At 39.2% G+C, this 14,905-nt stretch overlaps 1 protein-coding gene across 1 annotated transcript in view; it reads left to right on the forward strand.

Annotated features, from left to right (window-relative positions):
• The window catches only part of MGAT5 (alpha-1,6-mannosylglycoprotein 6-beta-N-acetylglucosaminyltransferase), a 69,944-nt gene that overhangs the window by 40,055 nt on the left and 14,984 nt on the right, over positions 1 to 14,905 (forward strand). The window contains exon 11 of the mRNA XM_066554014.1: positions 7,644 to 7,793. Coding sequence (XP_066410111.1) covers positions 7,644 to 7,793 — 150 coding nt within the window. The remainder of the gene's footprint in view (positions 1 to 7,643; positions 7,794 to 14,905) is intronic.

A 14,905-nucleotide genomic window follows, 5' to 3' on the forward strand; every position in this document is an offset into this window, starting at 1 on the left:
GGAGCACAGTGGGAAGGGGAGAGCGTTCCTGTCCCCAGACTTTGGTGCTTTTGGGGAATAGCAGTGACAAATCAATTGTTTAATTTAAACCAAGCAGGCTGAAGTGGGACTGCCATGTGCACAGGACCTCTTCTCCCTGGGGCTGTATAAACCACCATGGCTTTACATAGCCATGGATATGGGTTTTTTCTGTGCCTGAGCCCAGTGACATCCATCCCATCCCACAGTGGCCAAGTCTGGGTACACCTCCTGAGGTCAGGAAGGATGTGTGGTGCAGAGGGTGTAAGACAAATCTGCTTTATTTCCCTCTGATAACTAAATCTGCCCTAGGTGGGTTGAGGATAACAAACAGGAGGCCCTAAAGATTTTTTTGCCGCATTTCTAAAGGTTGTCTTTAGAGGTAAGCTATGAAGGGTAACGTTTACCAAGTTTTGGGAAAGTGTTTGTTGGGATAAAAGGTTTGGGGTTTTGTTTGGGATTTTTGGCAGTACTAAGGAGTAAAGAGAGTCCTATGGATGCCAAAGTGGGGGGGAGGGAAAATGGAATTTATAAAATGTGCGTGAAACCCATAATGCTCTCCATTATCAAAATTTACTTTAATTACAGAACATTTCAATTAAAAGAGAATGTTTGAAGCCTTTCATGTTGCCTTAGCTCTTGTTTCTAAGTCTTTTGTTTGTTCTTCTTCCTGTAACTTACTGTTATACTCTTCCACTAATTTGACCCTTTATCCTAGAGGAAAGAAAGTGTCAAGATTGATTTTGCAGTACTTGCTATTTCTTTTTTTTTTTTTTGTGGGTTGCTGTGAGAGAAGTCAGAAGGTTGCTTTTACCAGAAAATAGGCATCAGTGCATAACATAAGTATATGATGACTGCTTTAGTATTTCGTCTGTTGGAGTAAATATTGAAAATGTTTGTATATTTAGAGGTAAAATAATGTGGGAGTTTCTTACTAATGCTACTTGAAAAGCATTCTCCTTAAATATATACTGCCTGCACGGCAACTTTAGAAGAGCTGCATTGGAAATGGCTACCTTTAGCCTGTTCTCAATGGGAAAGCACATCACTGAGGCTGTTCACACTAATGTTCCCTTTGTAGCTCCAGGGAACATGTGTTTTAAATGTAATTTCCCCATCATATGCCCTCTTGCACAAAGCAGGAGGAAAGCCCCTTCCTTCTGGTTGGCTTTTGTACTTCATGTTTAGCATTGTATTTTGAATAAATATTTTATTTCAACTTTTAAACTAAAAGAAAAATAAGTAAAGGGACAGAAGTTCCTTCTCACCTTTTCTCCCACATGGTCAGTGCACTCACAGACTTTCTTGTGGTCGTTCTGTTTTGTGTTCCTCCAAATGTGCAGCAGCACTGGGGCCTTATCAATTGGTCAAAAGTTACCCCAGAGCCTGGCACCAGGAGCACTGTCCTGCCTTATGCCACAAATCTAACAAATTGGAATGAGCCAGACACTTTAGCTCAGAAACATTTCTGAAATTCACCATTTTGTTCTGGAAGCAGTATGGATCAGAAACAAGTAAATCGAAACAAATGAGTGTGGTAAATAAGCATGCACCTTTAAAGGCTTACTCTTTAATATTTATTATGAAAATTTATTATGAAAATTATTATGAATAAAGAAAAAACCCTACTTTTTCATGGATATTTACCTGCCAGTGATCACCTTCTCACTTTGCAGAACTCTTCAGCTGCAAAATGAATTACTGAGGTCTTACAGTACTGATTAACACAATCACCTACTCTTATTTGGTTAGCACAAAACCAACACAACCTTTTCTTCCTCTGGTCCCACTTCCTATTTTCATCTGTACCTCTTCACTTTTCCCCTTCAGCATTTACAGTGAACAAGGATGTCTCGTTGGTTCTGGAAATTTCCATTCCAAGGACAGGAAATTACTGCTTAGGTGTTGGTGTGCATTGCATAACAATGAAATTGTCAAATCTTGGGAAAACCTCGCTGTTTAAAAATCCCCAAACCTTCATGGATGAAAAAGATGAGGATAGGGAAGTGGATAAGGTTCTTAAAGCTCTGCCAGAAATCCTAAACCTTTACTGAGATGTTTTATTCATTCTTTGGGCAGAATTTATATATGTGCCAATATATTTTTTATTCAGAGATATATGGTGCCTAAAAAAGAAGCTATAAATGGACATTCAGGAAGAGCAAGAGCCTGGCAAAGTTATATAATACTTCCCTTGCAAATTCTCTCTCTTTCCAGCTCTGCTAATTCAGAGTATTTCCTGAATCTGTTTCTCTGTTGATAAACTGTCTGCTCACACATTGTTGAGATCTCAGTAAGAGGTGATTTCAAAATGTTTGTTTGATCAGGCACCTATGCAAACTTTGTTTTGCCTCTGCAGCTTTCTCTGTCATGGATTCTGTCAAATCTCTGACCTGTTGCAGGAGAAATAGTTAACTCAGGCATTTTTCTAAACCTGTCCCCTATGAGCTTTGTTTGGATTTCTTTGTATAGGACATTTTGAATAGTCAGTCACTATTCACATTCTTTATGCCAACTATGGATTTGTAAACCTCCTTCATATTCTGACAAGTTGCCTTTTTCAAACTAAATTGTTAAAGAATTTCTCGCAGTTTTCTGTGTATAACAGTGGAAATGTCCTGTGTCTTGGATCCTTCTTACCCCTCTCAGAACACTGTCCAGTGAGAAAATGGACCAGAACTGCAGTGGTGTGTGAGGAGGGAGAGAGAATAATTCAATAGTATTCTCTTTATTTCTTAATTTCTTTCCAAAAAAATCCCATCATTTACTTCATTGATGAGTGGACTGACTGCCACTGAACAATGGACTGATTTTTTCATGGGCCATAATCATGTGTTAGTGTAATGCAAAGTCTTCATTCTTGAGTGACACTGGTTAGCTCAGGGGTTTCTTTCCACATTTGAAGTGAGGACTGGTTTTCAATATTCTGTCATTTTAGTTAAATTACCAAACAGGTTTTATTTCTGTGAGAAGTCTATGCAGCAGTAGGGGAAGATGTTGGAAAATACTTTCAACTTGAGCACATAATGTACGATCCCCATATTCATGGTTAATGCTTAGTTTTGTACCATTCAGTGCTTAGTACAAATGCCTGAGATTAATGTGGCCTTGTGTTAACTCCCTGTGTCTGAGATTAATAAGTCTTGTGCCAGCTAATGCCTCCTTGTTTACTTGTATTAGTGATTAATATGTACTGGCTGATATCTTAGTTTTGAGAACAAGGATTGTGTGTTTGAGAAAAGAAGGATAAGAGAAGTACATTATGACTTGATGACATATTTCAGATACTGTCAAGGAGGAAAAATTCATCAAAAGAGCAGAACCATACCCAGACAAGTCCATGGCAATAATTAGCACATGTGCATGTATTCAGAAAATATGATGAATATGCATTAATTTCAGTAATATAACCTGGTCTCTTAAATTATTGAGCGTGCATGCTTTGGGAGAGTTCCCCATGCATCCAGTGCTGCAAATAAAGTAATGTCAGCTTTCTGACCTGACTAATTGATTGGAGAGTTTATTTCCTGGGTTTTGGAGACAGTTGAATTTATCAGATGGTCTCTTTTCTAGTCTCTCTGTCCCTTAGATTACTGAAGGGGCTTTTTCAAAAGTTTTAAAACCCCAGGTGTGCAAAATTATGATGTTTTTATCCAACATTTTAAAGTTAGTTTGAATTTTGTTAGTGTGAATAATGACAGCATATTTTTGTCATTTCTCTGTTCTCTTTCACATGATGACTGTTCATTCATAAGAGTGATTACCAATCTCTCCCCAAGAGATTCAATTCCTTTAAGAACTTCAAAGAATTCCTACAAGCTGTTTGGCTTCTTTAGAAAATGCTACCAGTTTGGTGAGAGAGTATTTCCTTGGACAGGAAGAATTGTAATTATAATTTTGAGGGGTTTATGTGGTTGCATAGTTAACTCTTTATTTAAATTTCAGATTACTTGGTCAGTGTAGAATTCATATTTACTAGTCATGAATCATTGAATCTTCTCCACTTCCATTTATGAATTCGGGCCAAATTGAGATTTATAAATTTGAAAGTTTCATCTTTGACTTTGAGGAGACTTAATCTACCCTTTGTGATTTACCTCTGTAAAACACTGTGTGCATTTGAATCTCTTAATATTCCCCAGCCTTTGTGCACTCTTCTAGCTCCCTGGTAGACAGGATTTTCATTATTCAGGCATGTCTTGAGAAGTCTTTGAGAGGGTGACAGTTCTCGAGCAGAGATTATGTTTGTGTCACAATCTTGATTGTCATACATTGCATGTACACTGCATTTTGGCTTACTTTGGACTTGACACTTCTACAGATAAGCACTCAGATGATGGGACTTCTCTACAGCATGCATTTAGGATATACACAAAGATGAATCCCAGTACTTGTTTTTCTGAATTAAATTTGTCAAGCTTTATAAAACCATTGCCTTCTGAATTTTTCAATGCAAGGAAGTGAGGCTGGATACATGGGCTGTTTTACATATGTTTTGCAGCCTGAACTTTCAAGCCATAAAGTAGTTCAGGAGTCTGAATCAAGCTCTTCTGTAATGCAGCTGGCCTCTAGTGATCCTTAGTTTCATTCAGTGCTGAATTTTTGGTCTTCTGTGAGGGCACCCAAATGGTCCAAAATTGCAAAATGCTGTCATTACCTTGGACTGGCAAACTGTTGGTTAAGCAGAGTTGTTAATTACCACCAGATATTACACTGAGAAAACTAAAAGCAGAGTTTAGTTCTCGATGAACTGTGTTTCCACCACATATTTTTATAGCTTTTATATTTAAATTATTCACCCACCAAACTTAAAATTTTACCTCTTCATACTGTGTCTTCTTGTCAACATTGTCCTGGGGAAAGACTTATCAAACAGTTGTCACTTGATTTCTTTGATGAGAAAGGCCTTATCATGATGCTTTTAAAAGTAGGTGGAAATGATTGATGAGCAGTAATAGCAGTTCTGCAGTCAGTGATCAACAAGAAGTACTTTTCTGAATGGCATGTTTATTTTAGCTGCTGAAAAATTGTTTCAGAAAAGGTTTGTGTAGCTGTTACTCACTGTTACATTTCCATTTTGATTCTGAGGAGAAATGATTTGCCTTTTTTAAAATGTGATTATCTTCATCCTCTGAGTCTGGGTTTGCAGTGTGGACAGCAGGGTGAGCAGTGCAGGCTGACACAAAATGCAGACAATGTCAGGTTGGCATTAGTCCCCAGCAGCTCATGGTCTTGTCTCTTTGAATCCATCTTGGAGAAAGTAAAGTTCCAGTGGTTTAAGATAAAAGAATAATTATATCTGCTTCCAGGTGAGCAAATCAGGAAACAGATAAATAGTTGAAGGAATGTCAGTATTTTGTTTTCAGTCACATTTCTTTATTTACATGTAGCCTTTCTATTTATAAATGCTCTTTTTGCACTCTCTCATTTTCTAATTCACTAGAATGTCTAGAATTTGATTGTGTCCTGATCATTTTTCTGAGGTGGCTTCCTAGAATATATGCTTTTATGATCCAAAATAGCCTTTGTCTGCAAGGAATGTGAAAATTCAGGATTACTTAATTGCAAAAGGAGACAAATGTTGGTGAGCTTTAGGTAAAGTATAAGATGCTAATAGTACTTTTATGGTACTTTGTAAAAGATTTTGAAAGCAGTTGGTTTTGACTCCAAGTAAGGAAATAAAAGAGTGAGATTTTGGTTGGATAAATTATCCATTCATTTGGATAATAAATGCTTTATTTGTGGTTTTAGACTCTGAATTGGGAAAGAAGTCAGTTATATGCCTAAGTACTATTCCCAGTTAAGGCTGTGCATGGTTAATGTCATTTTACAATAGCTAAGCATTCTGTAAAAGGTTTGTAACATTGTCATTGCAATCTTGAAAAGAAGTGCAATTTTAGGTAATCTTGGTTTTGTTCTTTCTAGCTGCTTTTTGCTCAGTTGTTTGGGGTTTTTTTTTTGAGTTAGAGTGCATTTGTGTCACCAGGGTTTGTGTCATGAGCCAGTAAAATCTGAGGCAAGTGCCTTGGTGTTGCTACAGGTGGATATGTCAGTAGCACCTGCTGCTTCCTTGCCTTCTCTTCCATTCAGAACCCTGAGCACTCCAAAGTTCTGGAAGTATTAAAAGCCAGGTAGGCAGGAATAAGGTATCCTCTGGAAACGAGACCAGACCACTCCTTTTATATTTCTCATGCTCATTTCCAAAGAAAAATTTCTAAGTGGATTTTCTCTTGACAAAGTGTATGAGTATCTCACAGTTTCTAATTATGGTATTTTAGCAATTATGTCAGGAATATCTCTTACAGAGTAATTCAAATTTGAAGCAAAAAATAGAGTGAGCTTTTAGGTTTTTTTGAATAATTTGTGTTAATTAATAACAAGAGCAGCCACATTGAAGAAGAAAGCATCTTTGTCTTTATCTGTTGGCTGTTTTATGTAACACTTAGCCCAGGACAGTGTCTGGCTGGTGCAGCCTTGGCAGAGCTGCCAAAGGGGCATTCGGGGATGGCTCAGCCCATCCTGCCCAGCACAAGCAGGGTGAAAGGAGAAACTATTGTTACACCCATGAAACACACTCTGCAGCAATGAATCCAGCAAGGAAGCTGGAAGAGGTAGCACTCATCCACCTGGGTGTGACACCTGCTCCTCCAGGGTTGGAAAAGACAGGATTTTCACCAGTCTACTTGTCCTTTGAGTGAACTTCAGTAAAATTGTTGGCCAGCTTTCACACAGGGCTGTGCAGGAACCGTGCACAGAATTTACACGACAAAAATAGTAAGTGAAAGTAGAATTGGTAAAAACTTGCTTGCTGCCAAGAAGTAGAGCAACTTGTTGCCTGATTTTAGAGCTATTACTAAGACTATGTGCAAATATTGAGGGAAAGTCTTCTGATCTGTGTTGCAGACTGCATGTAAATACAGACTTCAGCTAATTGCCTTGGAATGCCAGTAGTCTTTAAAACTTAAAAAAACATATGGCATTGAAAATTAAAATAATTCTTGTGTGCAAACTAGGATGGTGTACTATTTTTTCTTAAATTTTTTAAAATGCAACATGAAAGCCGTTGCTCTTCTCTGGTTCTTTTCCAAAATGCCTTTAAAGCTTCAGGTAGGCAGAACATTTGTAGGTCTCTCATGGAACTCAGACACTGGGTATTTAAATAAAGGGGTGTGTTCAGTATTCAGTTGGCAAGACTGCATCTTACTAAGGTGACATTCACCCTTTTCTTCACAAAGAAGAGAATTATTTTGCATCTTTGACCAAAACAGTGAAAATTTGATATTTCAAAATGGGTTTTTAGTATTTTTAGGCCAAGTATCTTTCCAGCATGCTGAGATTACAGCTGTCTGATGGCATCCTGGGTTTTGTCCAATTAGAAATTAAGACAATCTTGGTATTAATTTCTTTATACCTCGACTACAAGTGAAAAAGCTGCAGTTTTTTTCCAGTTTAGTAGAAAACCAAACTAATAATGTAATGAAAGGTCAAACATTACAGAAATCAAATAGGAATGAGTGAACTTCTTTCCCTGGCTTTTGTGATACAGGAGATAAAAAACCAGCTCTGATTAAATATTGCCACTTCAAATTCATAACAATGAAAATATTTTTTCCTTGCCCTTACAGGATAAGAAGGCTTACCTGGATGTCATCCACACCTATATGGAGGTCCATGGAACTGTTCATGGGACGAGCACCATGTACATTCCTGGCTATGTAAAGAACCATGGAATACTCAGCGGGCGGGATTTGCAGTTTCTGCTGAGAGAAACCAAAGTAAGTTTGTCAAGCAGGAGTGGTGGCAAAAAATATCTCCAAGTAGAGGGTGTCTGAAGTGCATGCATTTCACCTCCTATGAATAAGCTCCTAATTTAAAAGCACTGGAAAAAAATTATCATGTGTAAAGGAGCTTAAGTTGTGTTCTGTGTGCCAAGAATACATTTTTCATCATGTCTCTGTTTGGTAGATTGACAGCTCATATTAGAAAATTGGGATGACAAGCTACAGTCCCATTTAACAACCAGCTTGAGAAACAGGGATAAATGCATTTTTCATTTTCTTGAATGTGATATTCAGCTCAAGGAGATTATCAGCTGAGACTGTGCTGTGTTTGACATGCCTGAGGTCAAGGTTAGGTAACAGCCAAAAGCTGCACAGCTTGCTGTGCCCTGCCAGTGACTCTAACCCAGAGCAACCCTGCTCTCTCAGGGAGAAAAGCAGAGCTGCAGCACTTCATTTGCCATTCATGTCCTTCCTCTGCCTCAGCTGGGCACAGAGAGGGAGCACAGGAGCGTGGCTTCTTGTGATGTGCTTTGCCTGTGCCTCCAGAGTCAAGGGAACTCAAGCTGAGGGACAGGATCTACATGGAAATAAATTTTGTCCCCACGTTTTGTCAGGATTCTCTGCTCTTCCCAGAATCTTTGTGGCTCTTTGCAGCATTTAAACACTTCAGTAGATTACATTTAAATAGAATGTTTAAGTTGGTGAAAGAAGGGAGTTGCATGTTTAAAATTAGCAAAATCTGTGGAAGTGCACCACTGTTGATATTTTCTTGCTGTGCACTTTCACAGAAAAATCTCTTAAAAAAAAAAAAGAAAAGAAAAAAGCAAGCACCTCTTAGGCTTCCCACACAACTGCAGAGGTCTCCTTTTTGAAGTACTTGGGAAAATGATGGTAATTTGACATCTCTGTGTGACAGCTGTTGGTAAATTCTGAGTTTTTAAGTGCAACCACTGTGTGTATGTGCTTGATGCATGCAGATACACATAATGTTGCATATTAAAAAGCCAACATTTGCTTTCGTCATAGATAATCTGAGATTACACAGCTTTTGCCTGTGTGGAGTATGAAATCCCTGTGTTAATCATAATGTGGGAAGAATATTGACCTTGTAATAACCCCCAAGCATGAACAGTGACTACCTCCTAAGAAAACATGTGTTCTATTCACTGAAATAGTAAAATAAGCAAATGGACTTCCTGTAGAATTACTGAAGTCCCTATAAAAGTGCCAGTTCATATAATAATGTTTAACTAAGCCTTCCTCTAATTTTTTATCAGCCATCTTGCATGTATCACATTAAAAACCTTGATTTTCAGTATTAACTAAATGTCTCATCTAGTTGTTATTGGTTATATTTGCTGTGCTCTAAGATGCAATGTAAAGACACATTCAATTTAGGACAAATTCAAGTTGATACCTATGTGTTACAGTTTAGTTGTATTGATTTTGTGACACAAGAGGAGCAGACTACTTCCACTCACATTTTGAGCAGTAATTGCAGCTTCAGATAGAAGAGACTGTGTTGGGATTATGAAGTGCTCCTGACATAGTAAATTGCTTATTTTTCACCAAAAGTATCTGGTGAAAATCATGGATCTGTGCTGTACTGTTGTCAGAATCCTAGAGCATTTTAGATTTTAATGATTTTTATTCTGTTGTTGTGCATTGGTTATGGTTGGTTTTTTCCTTTATAACATTGGGGAAAATAATTTTTAGAATTTGCTGCATTTCCTAGTGGATGGCACTGAGAAAATCATTGATATGTTTCAGAACCCTGTATCAGGAAGTCAGCATTTTAAAAATTACATTTGCAAGCAGTATTTTTATATGGCTTTTCTGAACTTTTGTTAGCAGGTTTGCAAATGACAAATGCTGTTTTCCTTTTAAAGAAATTATTTATTTATGATACAGCCAGGCTAACAAAACTTTGCCCTGATGATAAGCTGTTAATAGTCCATCTGCTTCTCCTAATACATAAGCATTGTCATGGAAATGAGAGTGCAATGTATTTCTGATTTTGCAATGAAATGAAATTAAATATGGCTTATTGCATCATGCATTTTGCTTATTATTCCTGTCTAATACAGTTTCAATGTATCTAATTGAACAGAAAAAAACAGCAGCATGCTGGGATTGAAAGTGGAAACTGAGATCTCCCATCTCATTTTTTTGGACACTTCAGGTGGAGGGGGATTGGGGTGGGTGGGTTTTTGTTTTGTTTTGTTTTTTTGCTGGCTGATGCTTTGTATCTCATAGGTACTCTGGCTGTTCTACCTCAGCATATGGTTACCTGTCAGTGTTGATCAACAGACACACTTGCTCCAAGTCTTCTTGCTGCCTGCATATTCACAGTTCCAGATTTTGATACCCTTTAAGAGGCAATGCTTGAACACAGCTTAGTACAAAACACTGCTCACCTGTCACCAGTGGCCATCTGCTGCCTATGTGGGTCAATATAAAGCTGGATCATGGGCTGAATTGCTAAAATAAGTGCAGGTTTCTCACAAAAATCAAGGTGACTTGAACAGGAGCTTTGTGCCTGGAGGAACCCCATGTGTGTGTGTGTGCACATGCATGCCGTGAAGTTCAAGGACACTTTTTAGTCATAATCACTTTATTCACCAGGCAGCATGGTCAGAGTCCCCTGATTAATTTAGTTATGGGGTTTTGTCACCAGATTGTGCCTGTGCTGCAGGTGTGTGAATAATCAGGGCCATAACTTTGGGTTGGGTGCAATACTCATCTGGAGCATCATGGGGAGACAGCAGCCTTTGTCCTTAAACTTCCAGAAACCTTCAGATGTGTTGAGACCATGGGTTTGTCATTGGTTGTGATTTCAGCACTGTGTTAGCAGGTTTTTGTTAGGTCAGCTGACAAGTGTTCTGGCTTTCAGAAAGGGAGAGCTAAATAATAATTTAACAAATCACATGGTTCAGCCTAGTCAGAAGTGCCAGCTTATGCTGCACTGCTTCACTTTGTCCTTAGACAGCAAAATACCAGGAGGTGAGGGCGCAGTCCTGTGATTCTTAATCAGAGCTTTGCATTCCCAAAATGTCTTTGGTCCCTCCAGTAGATGGTAGGACACAGTTATTCTGGGCACTGTGCAGCTGCCATCTCCTTCTGTGTGTGCTGTAAAGCAGCACATTTCAGAGGGAGGGAGCTCTGCAGGCAGGAGGGGCTGTTTGAGATTCATCATGGCTGCTTCAGCTGTGTGGAGCATGACAAAAATGAGCCATGTCTGCAGCTCCTAATGAGAAGATGTGAAGCCATTCATCACGCTGGAGGAGAATGGGGTAGGCGAGCTGGCAGCCTTCCTGCCAACTCCCAGGGCTGCCTGCCAAGTGGGCAGCTGGAGGAGTTGGACCAGGCTCTCTTGGAGGAACCAGTGTTGAATTCTTGAGAAGTATTTCTCCTTTTGAGAAAGTTTCAGATGCAACTTTTTCCTTCAAGTCACTGTGAATTTTTCAGAGAGTTCAAATTCTTTTCCTAAGCGGGTTTTGCGATTTCTGTATGATTAATAAAAGTAGGAGCAACAGCCTTATGCAGACACAGGCAAACAAACTTTTTCATATTGCCTTTTATGAAGGAATATATATTTATACCTCATCAGCTGAAAAGATATTTACCTAGTGATTCTATTCTCAAGTTTTTTGAATCACAAAAGGATTGACTTTTGCAGAAAGTATTTTGTATTGATGAGAAGAATATAGCAAGATAGTTAACCTTTGCTATGCTCCTCTTTCTGGAGTTTAGAAGAGAATATAGAAGTTGAATAAGGAGGCATATTAAAGTGGTGATAAACCTACAACCTGACAGAATAAATTGAATAAAGTGCAGTAATGCTAGAAAAGGGAGAGGAGAAGATAAACACTCCTCTGCGTGAAACTAGAGCATTTGCTCTCTGGAATATGAAATTTTTTCTTAACTATTCAGCTAGTCATAATTACAGTCAGGGAAGTAAAGCATTCACTCCTTATTTTATACGTCTGGCTATAATTTAGGAGGACTGTTTACTTACTTATATTAATAGTAAGTAGTCTGATGTGGTGCTGTAAACTCCACCAAAAAAAAACCAACAAAAAAACATACTGCTTTTCATGAGAGGGGTTGTGAGTCACTTTTTGTGTCAGAGATGTCTCAACTACTGCACTGTGAGAGAGCCCCTTACATTACAGCAAGAAGAGTGGTTGGTGTGATGCTGGGTGGCCAGCTCAAAAATCTGACATTCCAAACCAGAGGTTCAGTTCATTACAAAGGTGGAGAAGGTTCCTGAGGAGCCTTTGTTATGAAAACCAAACTATTAAGGGTTTCAACTTTACTCAAGTTGAGCCAGTGATGTTGCAGACACAAATCCCCTTCTCTGCTCCATGCAGACCTACAGGCACAGACACACTGGGGCAGCAGACCTTGCTAAAAAGGAACAGGGTAAAAAGAAAACAACCCCACATTTCTGTTTCCATGATCATTCTATTTCTGTTTTTCTTGGCAGTTATCTCTTTTAGATAGACTTTTACAGTGTAACTTCCTTCTGGCAATCACCACGTTCCGTGGGGTGTCAGCGTGCACAGCCAGCTGTGCCGTGTGCCCACTTAGAGCTGTCTAGGAAAAATAATGGCTTTTGCTTTCAGAAACATTGGAAAGGTGAGAAAAATGCTCAAAAACAGATTATGAATTTTTTCCAAACACTAATCAACCAGTAAAGCATAAAGCCATCTCCTCTGCATAGCAGTTCTGCTGCAGCTAACAGAATGAGATCTGGACTCATATTTTTTAGCCAGGTGTTCCCACTGTGGTGTTACCAACACAGTCACATTTAGAGTTTTGCAATATGGATCTTCAGCCCTAGGGTGCAGGTGCCTTCCCATGTGGGCTGGGTTACCAGGCCTCCATCTGATGAGAAATTACCCCAAGAGCCATAGTCAGCACCTGCAGTGTTGGAGGCAGCAGTGAACAGCCACATCACAAAATTAGGGGAGGCACAGCCTGGTGTAAATTTTCACTCTGTGGGACAGAGTGTTTTCCCCATAGCCTCATCTGTATTGAGGATGATGTTTGCTGCACTGGTACCTGAAAATAGTTTACTGTTATGTCTGCTTTTTTCTTTTTTTCATTTCTTTTTCAGTTAGTGATTTGCAGTATTTGCTGCATACTCTTAGGAAGTACCTTGGCAGATTGTTTTAGCCTTTCTGGAAATAACAAACTGCATGTAATTCAAAGGATTAGCAAATGAGAGCATTATGAGTTACAGAAAAGGCCTGTGTACTCTAATACTTGCTCTTTTAATCATAATGAATGTGACTTTCTTGAGGCATGTAAGATATTTCTGTTTTGCTCTTTATACCAGACAAAAATGCTGACTCCCTAACCAAGGAAGGTTAATCATAGAGAGACTTGGGCTGAAAGGGACCTTAAAGATCATCTACTTCCACTCCCTGCCATGGGCAAGGACACTTTATAAGGGACAGCTTTCTGGAGAAGGGTCTGGACTGAGTTTGGGCATTTCAGCTGGTTTGATGATGATGTGCTGGAGGGTGATAGAAGGGCTGCAAGAAGGGTTTGAGGGGCTGCAGGCAGCTGTGAGCCAGGCTGCAGGCTCAGGCCACCAGGCAGCACACACACACACACACACACCCCCTCTTCTAGGGATCAGACACATCCTTCTTTCTTCCTTCAAAGGAACAGTGCTGCTTAGAGGTGAGGTTGGAAAATGGATGGGAAACAGGTGGTAAGCTATCTATTATAGATTAAGTGATGGCAGTGCTCTCAGTGCTGTCAAAACACAAACCCATGTTTCTTTTCCCATGGAGCTTCCTCCCAAATAAATGGACCAGTCAGACACAGAACTCAGCAGTGCACAGCAGCAGTTTATTAAAAAAGTGCAAAACTAAGCAAACAACCCAGCATTCCCTACATAACAGACAAACACAGGACCATAGGAAGAATTAATACTTCAGATAGGTTTAATTGCTGGTTCTCTGCTGGTTTTCTGCCTGAACTAAGGAGTAGTGTAAATAAATAATATTTTATGTGCAGACTGCATGAAATGGTTTCATGTCCTTAATTCATTGTTTTCAACAGATTACCTTTTTGTGAATTCCCTCTTTTGAGATTATATGTAGCATGCATTTCTCTGACTGAAAGCTGGTTTATTTTTTGCCATATATAAAACCAGAATTTATATAACTTGTCTTTAGTAGAAATAGCTTCCAGATCTTTTTGTTATCAGCCACTAGAGAGTTTCTGTAAGATTTAAATCTGTGAGAGAGTTGAGAAACTTTTTGCCACTTCTTTAACCTGAATATTGAGAACTGAAATTAGAATATTCGGCTCCATGCAGTACAAATTGCATGTCCCCAGCTATGCTGAGAAGTGTTAACTTGCTTTTCTAAAATGAGCCAACTCTGAATTTATACCGTTGTTGCCATGGGCTGGGGAGGATTGATGCTGCAATGCCTCTGCAGGGCTGACTACAGGTTTATGCATCCATGTTAGCATCAGCTCCTAGGAAGAGCCTCCAGCTGTGAATGTTCTGTTATTGGGATTCATTTCTGTGTTGCACAAGATTTAATGCAGAATAGTATGCCTTGACCTCCTTGAATATGTGTCCTGATTGCATGACTCTCATGAAGGTTGTGCTTTATTTTCCTGATAAAAGCAGTAGATATATATATAGGTATATATACATATTGTTATGCAGCAGTACTGAGAAATTGCTGTTCCAACTCAGAGCTTGTAGTTCTCCCATTATACACAAACATTCAAATGAAGATGAAGAATCCTATATTTAATTCAGGAGGTTTCATTATGTTTGGGCAGGAAAGGGGGTCAAGATTTTTTTAGACAACTCAAAAAAAAAAACCATTTAATGTATTTTCACTGGAGCAGAGCAGTGCCTTTTCTAGAGCACCTGGAATCTCAGCTGGTGGAGGAAAAGCTTTGGGATGGATTTTTGCTCTGGCTTCCCTTGGAGGCGCTGAACCCTCTGTAGGTTGAACCCTCTGAAGCCCCTGCAGGCTCTCGCTGCCTCCGTCCAGTGTCGTGAGCTGCTGTTTGCTGCCACCTACCGTTTTAATTAGGAGCCTTAATTAGTGTCCCAGGAGCGTGTT

The sequence above is a fragment of the Molothrus aeneus genome, chromosome 7 (assembly GCF_037042795.1).
Source record: "Molothrus aeneus isolate 106 chromosome 7, BPBGC_Maene_1.0, whole genome shotgun sequence".
Lineage (NCBI taxonomy): Eukaryota > Metazoa > Chordata > Aves > Passeriformes > Icteridae > Molothrus > Molothrus aeneus.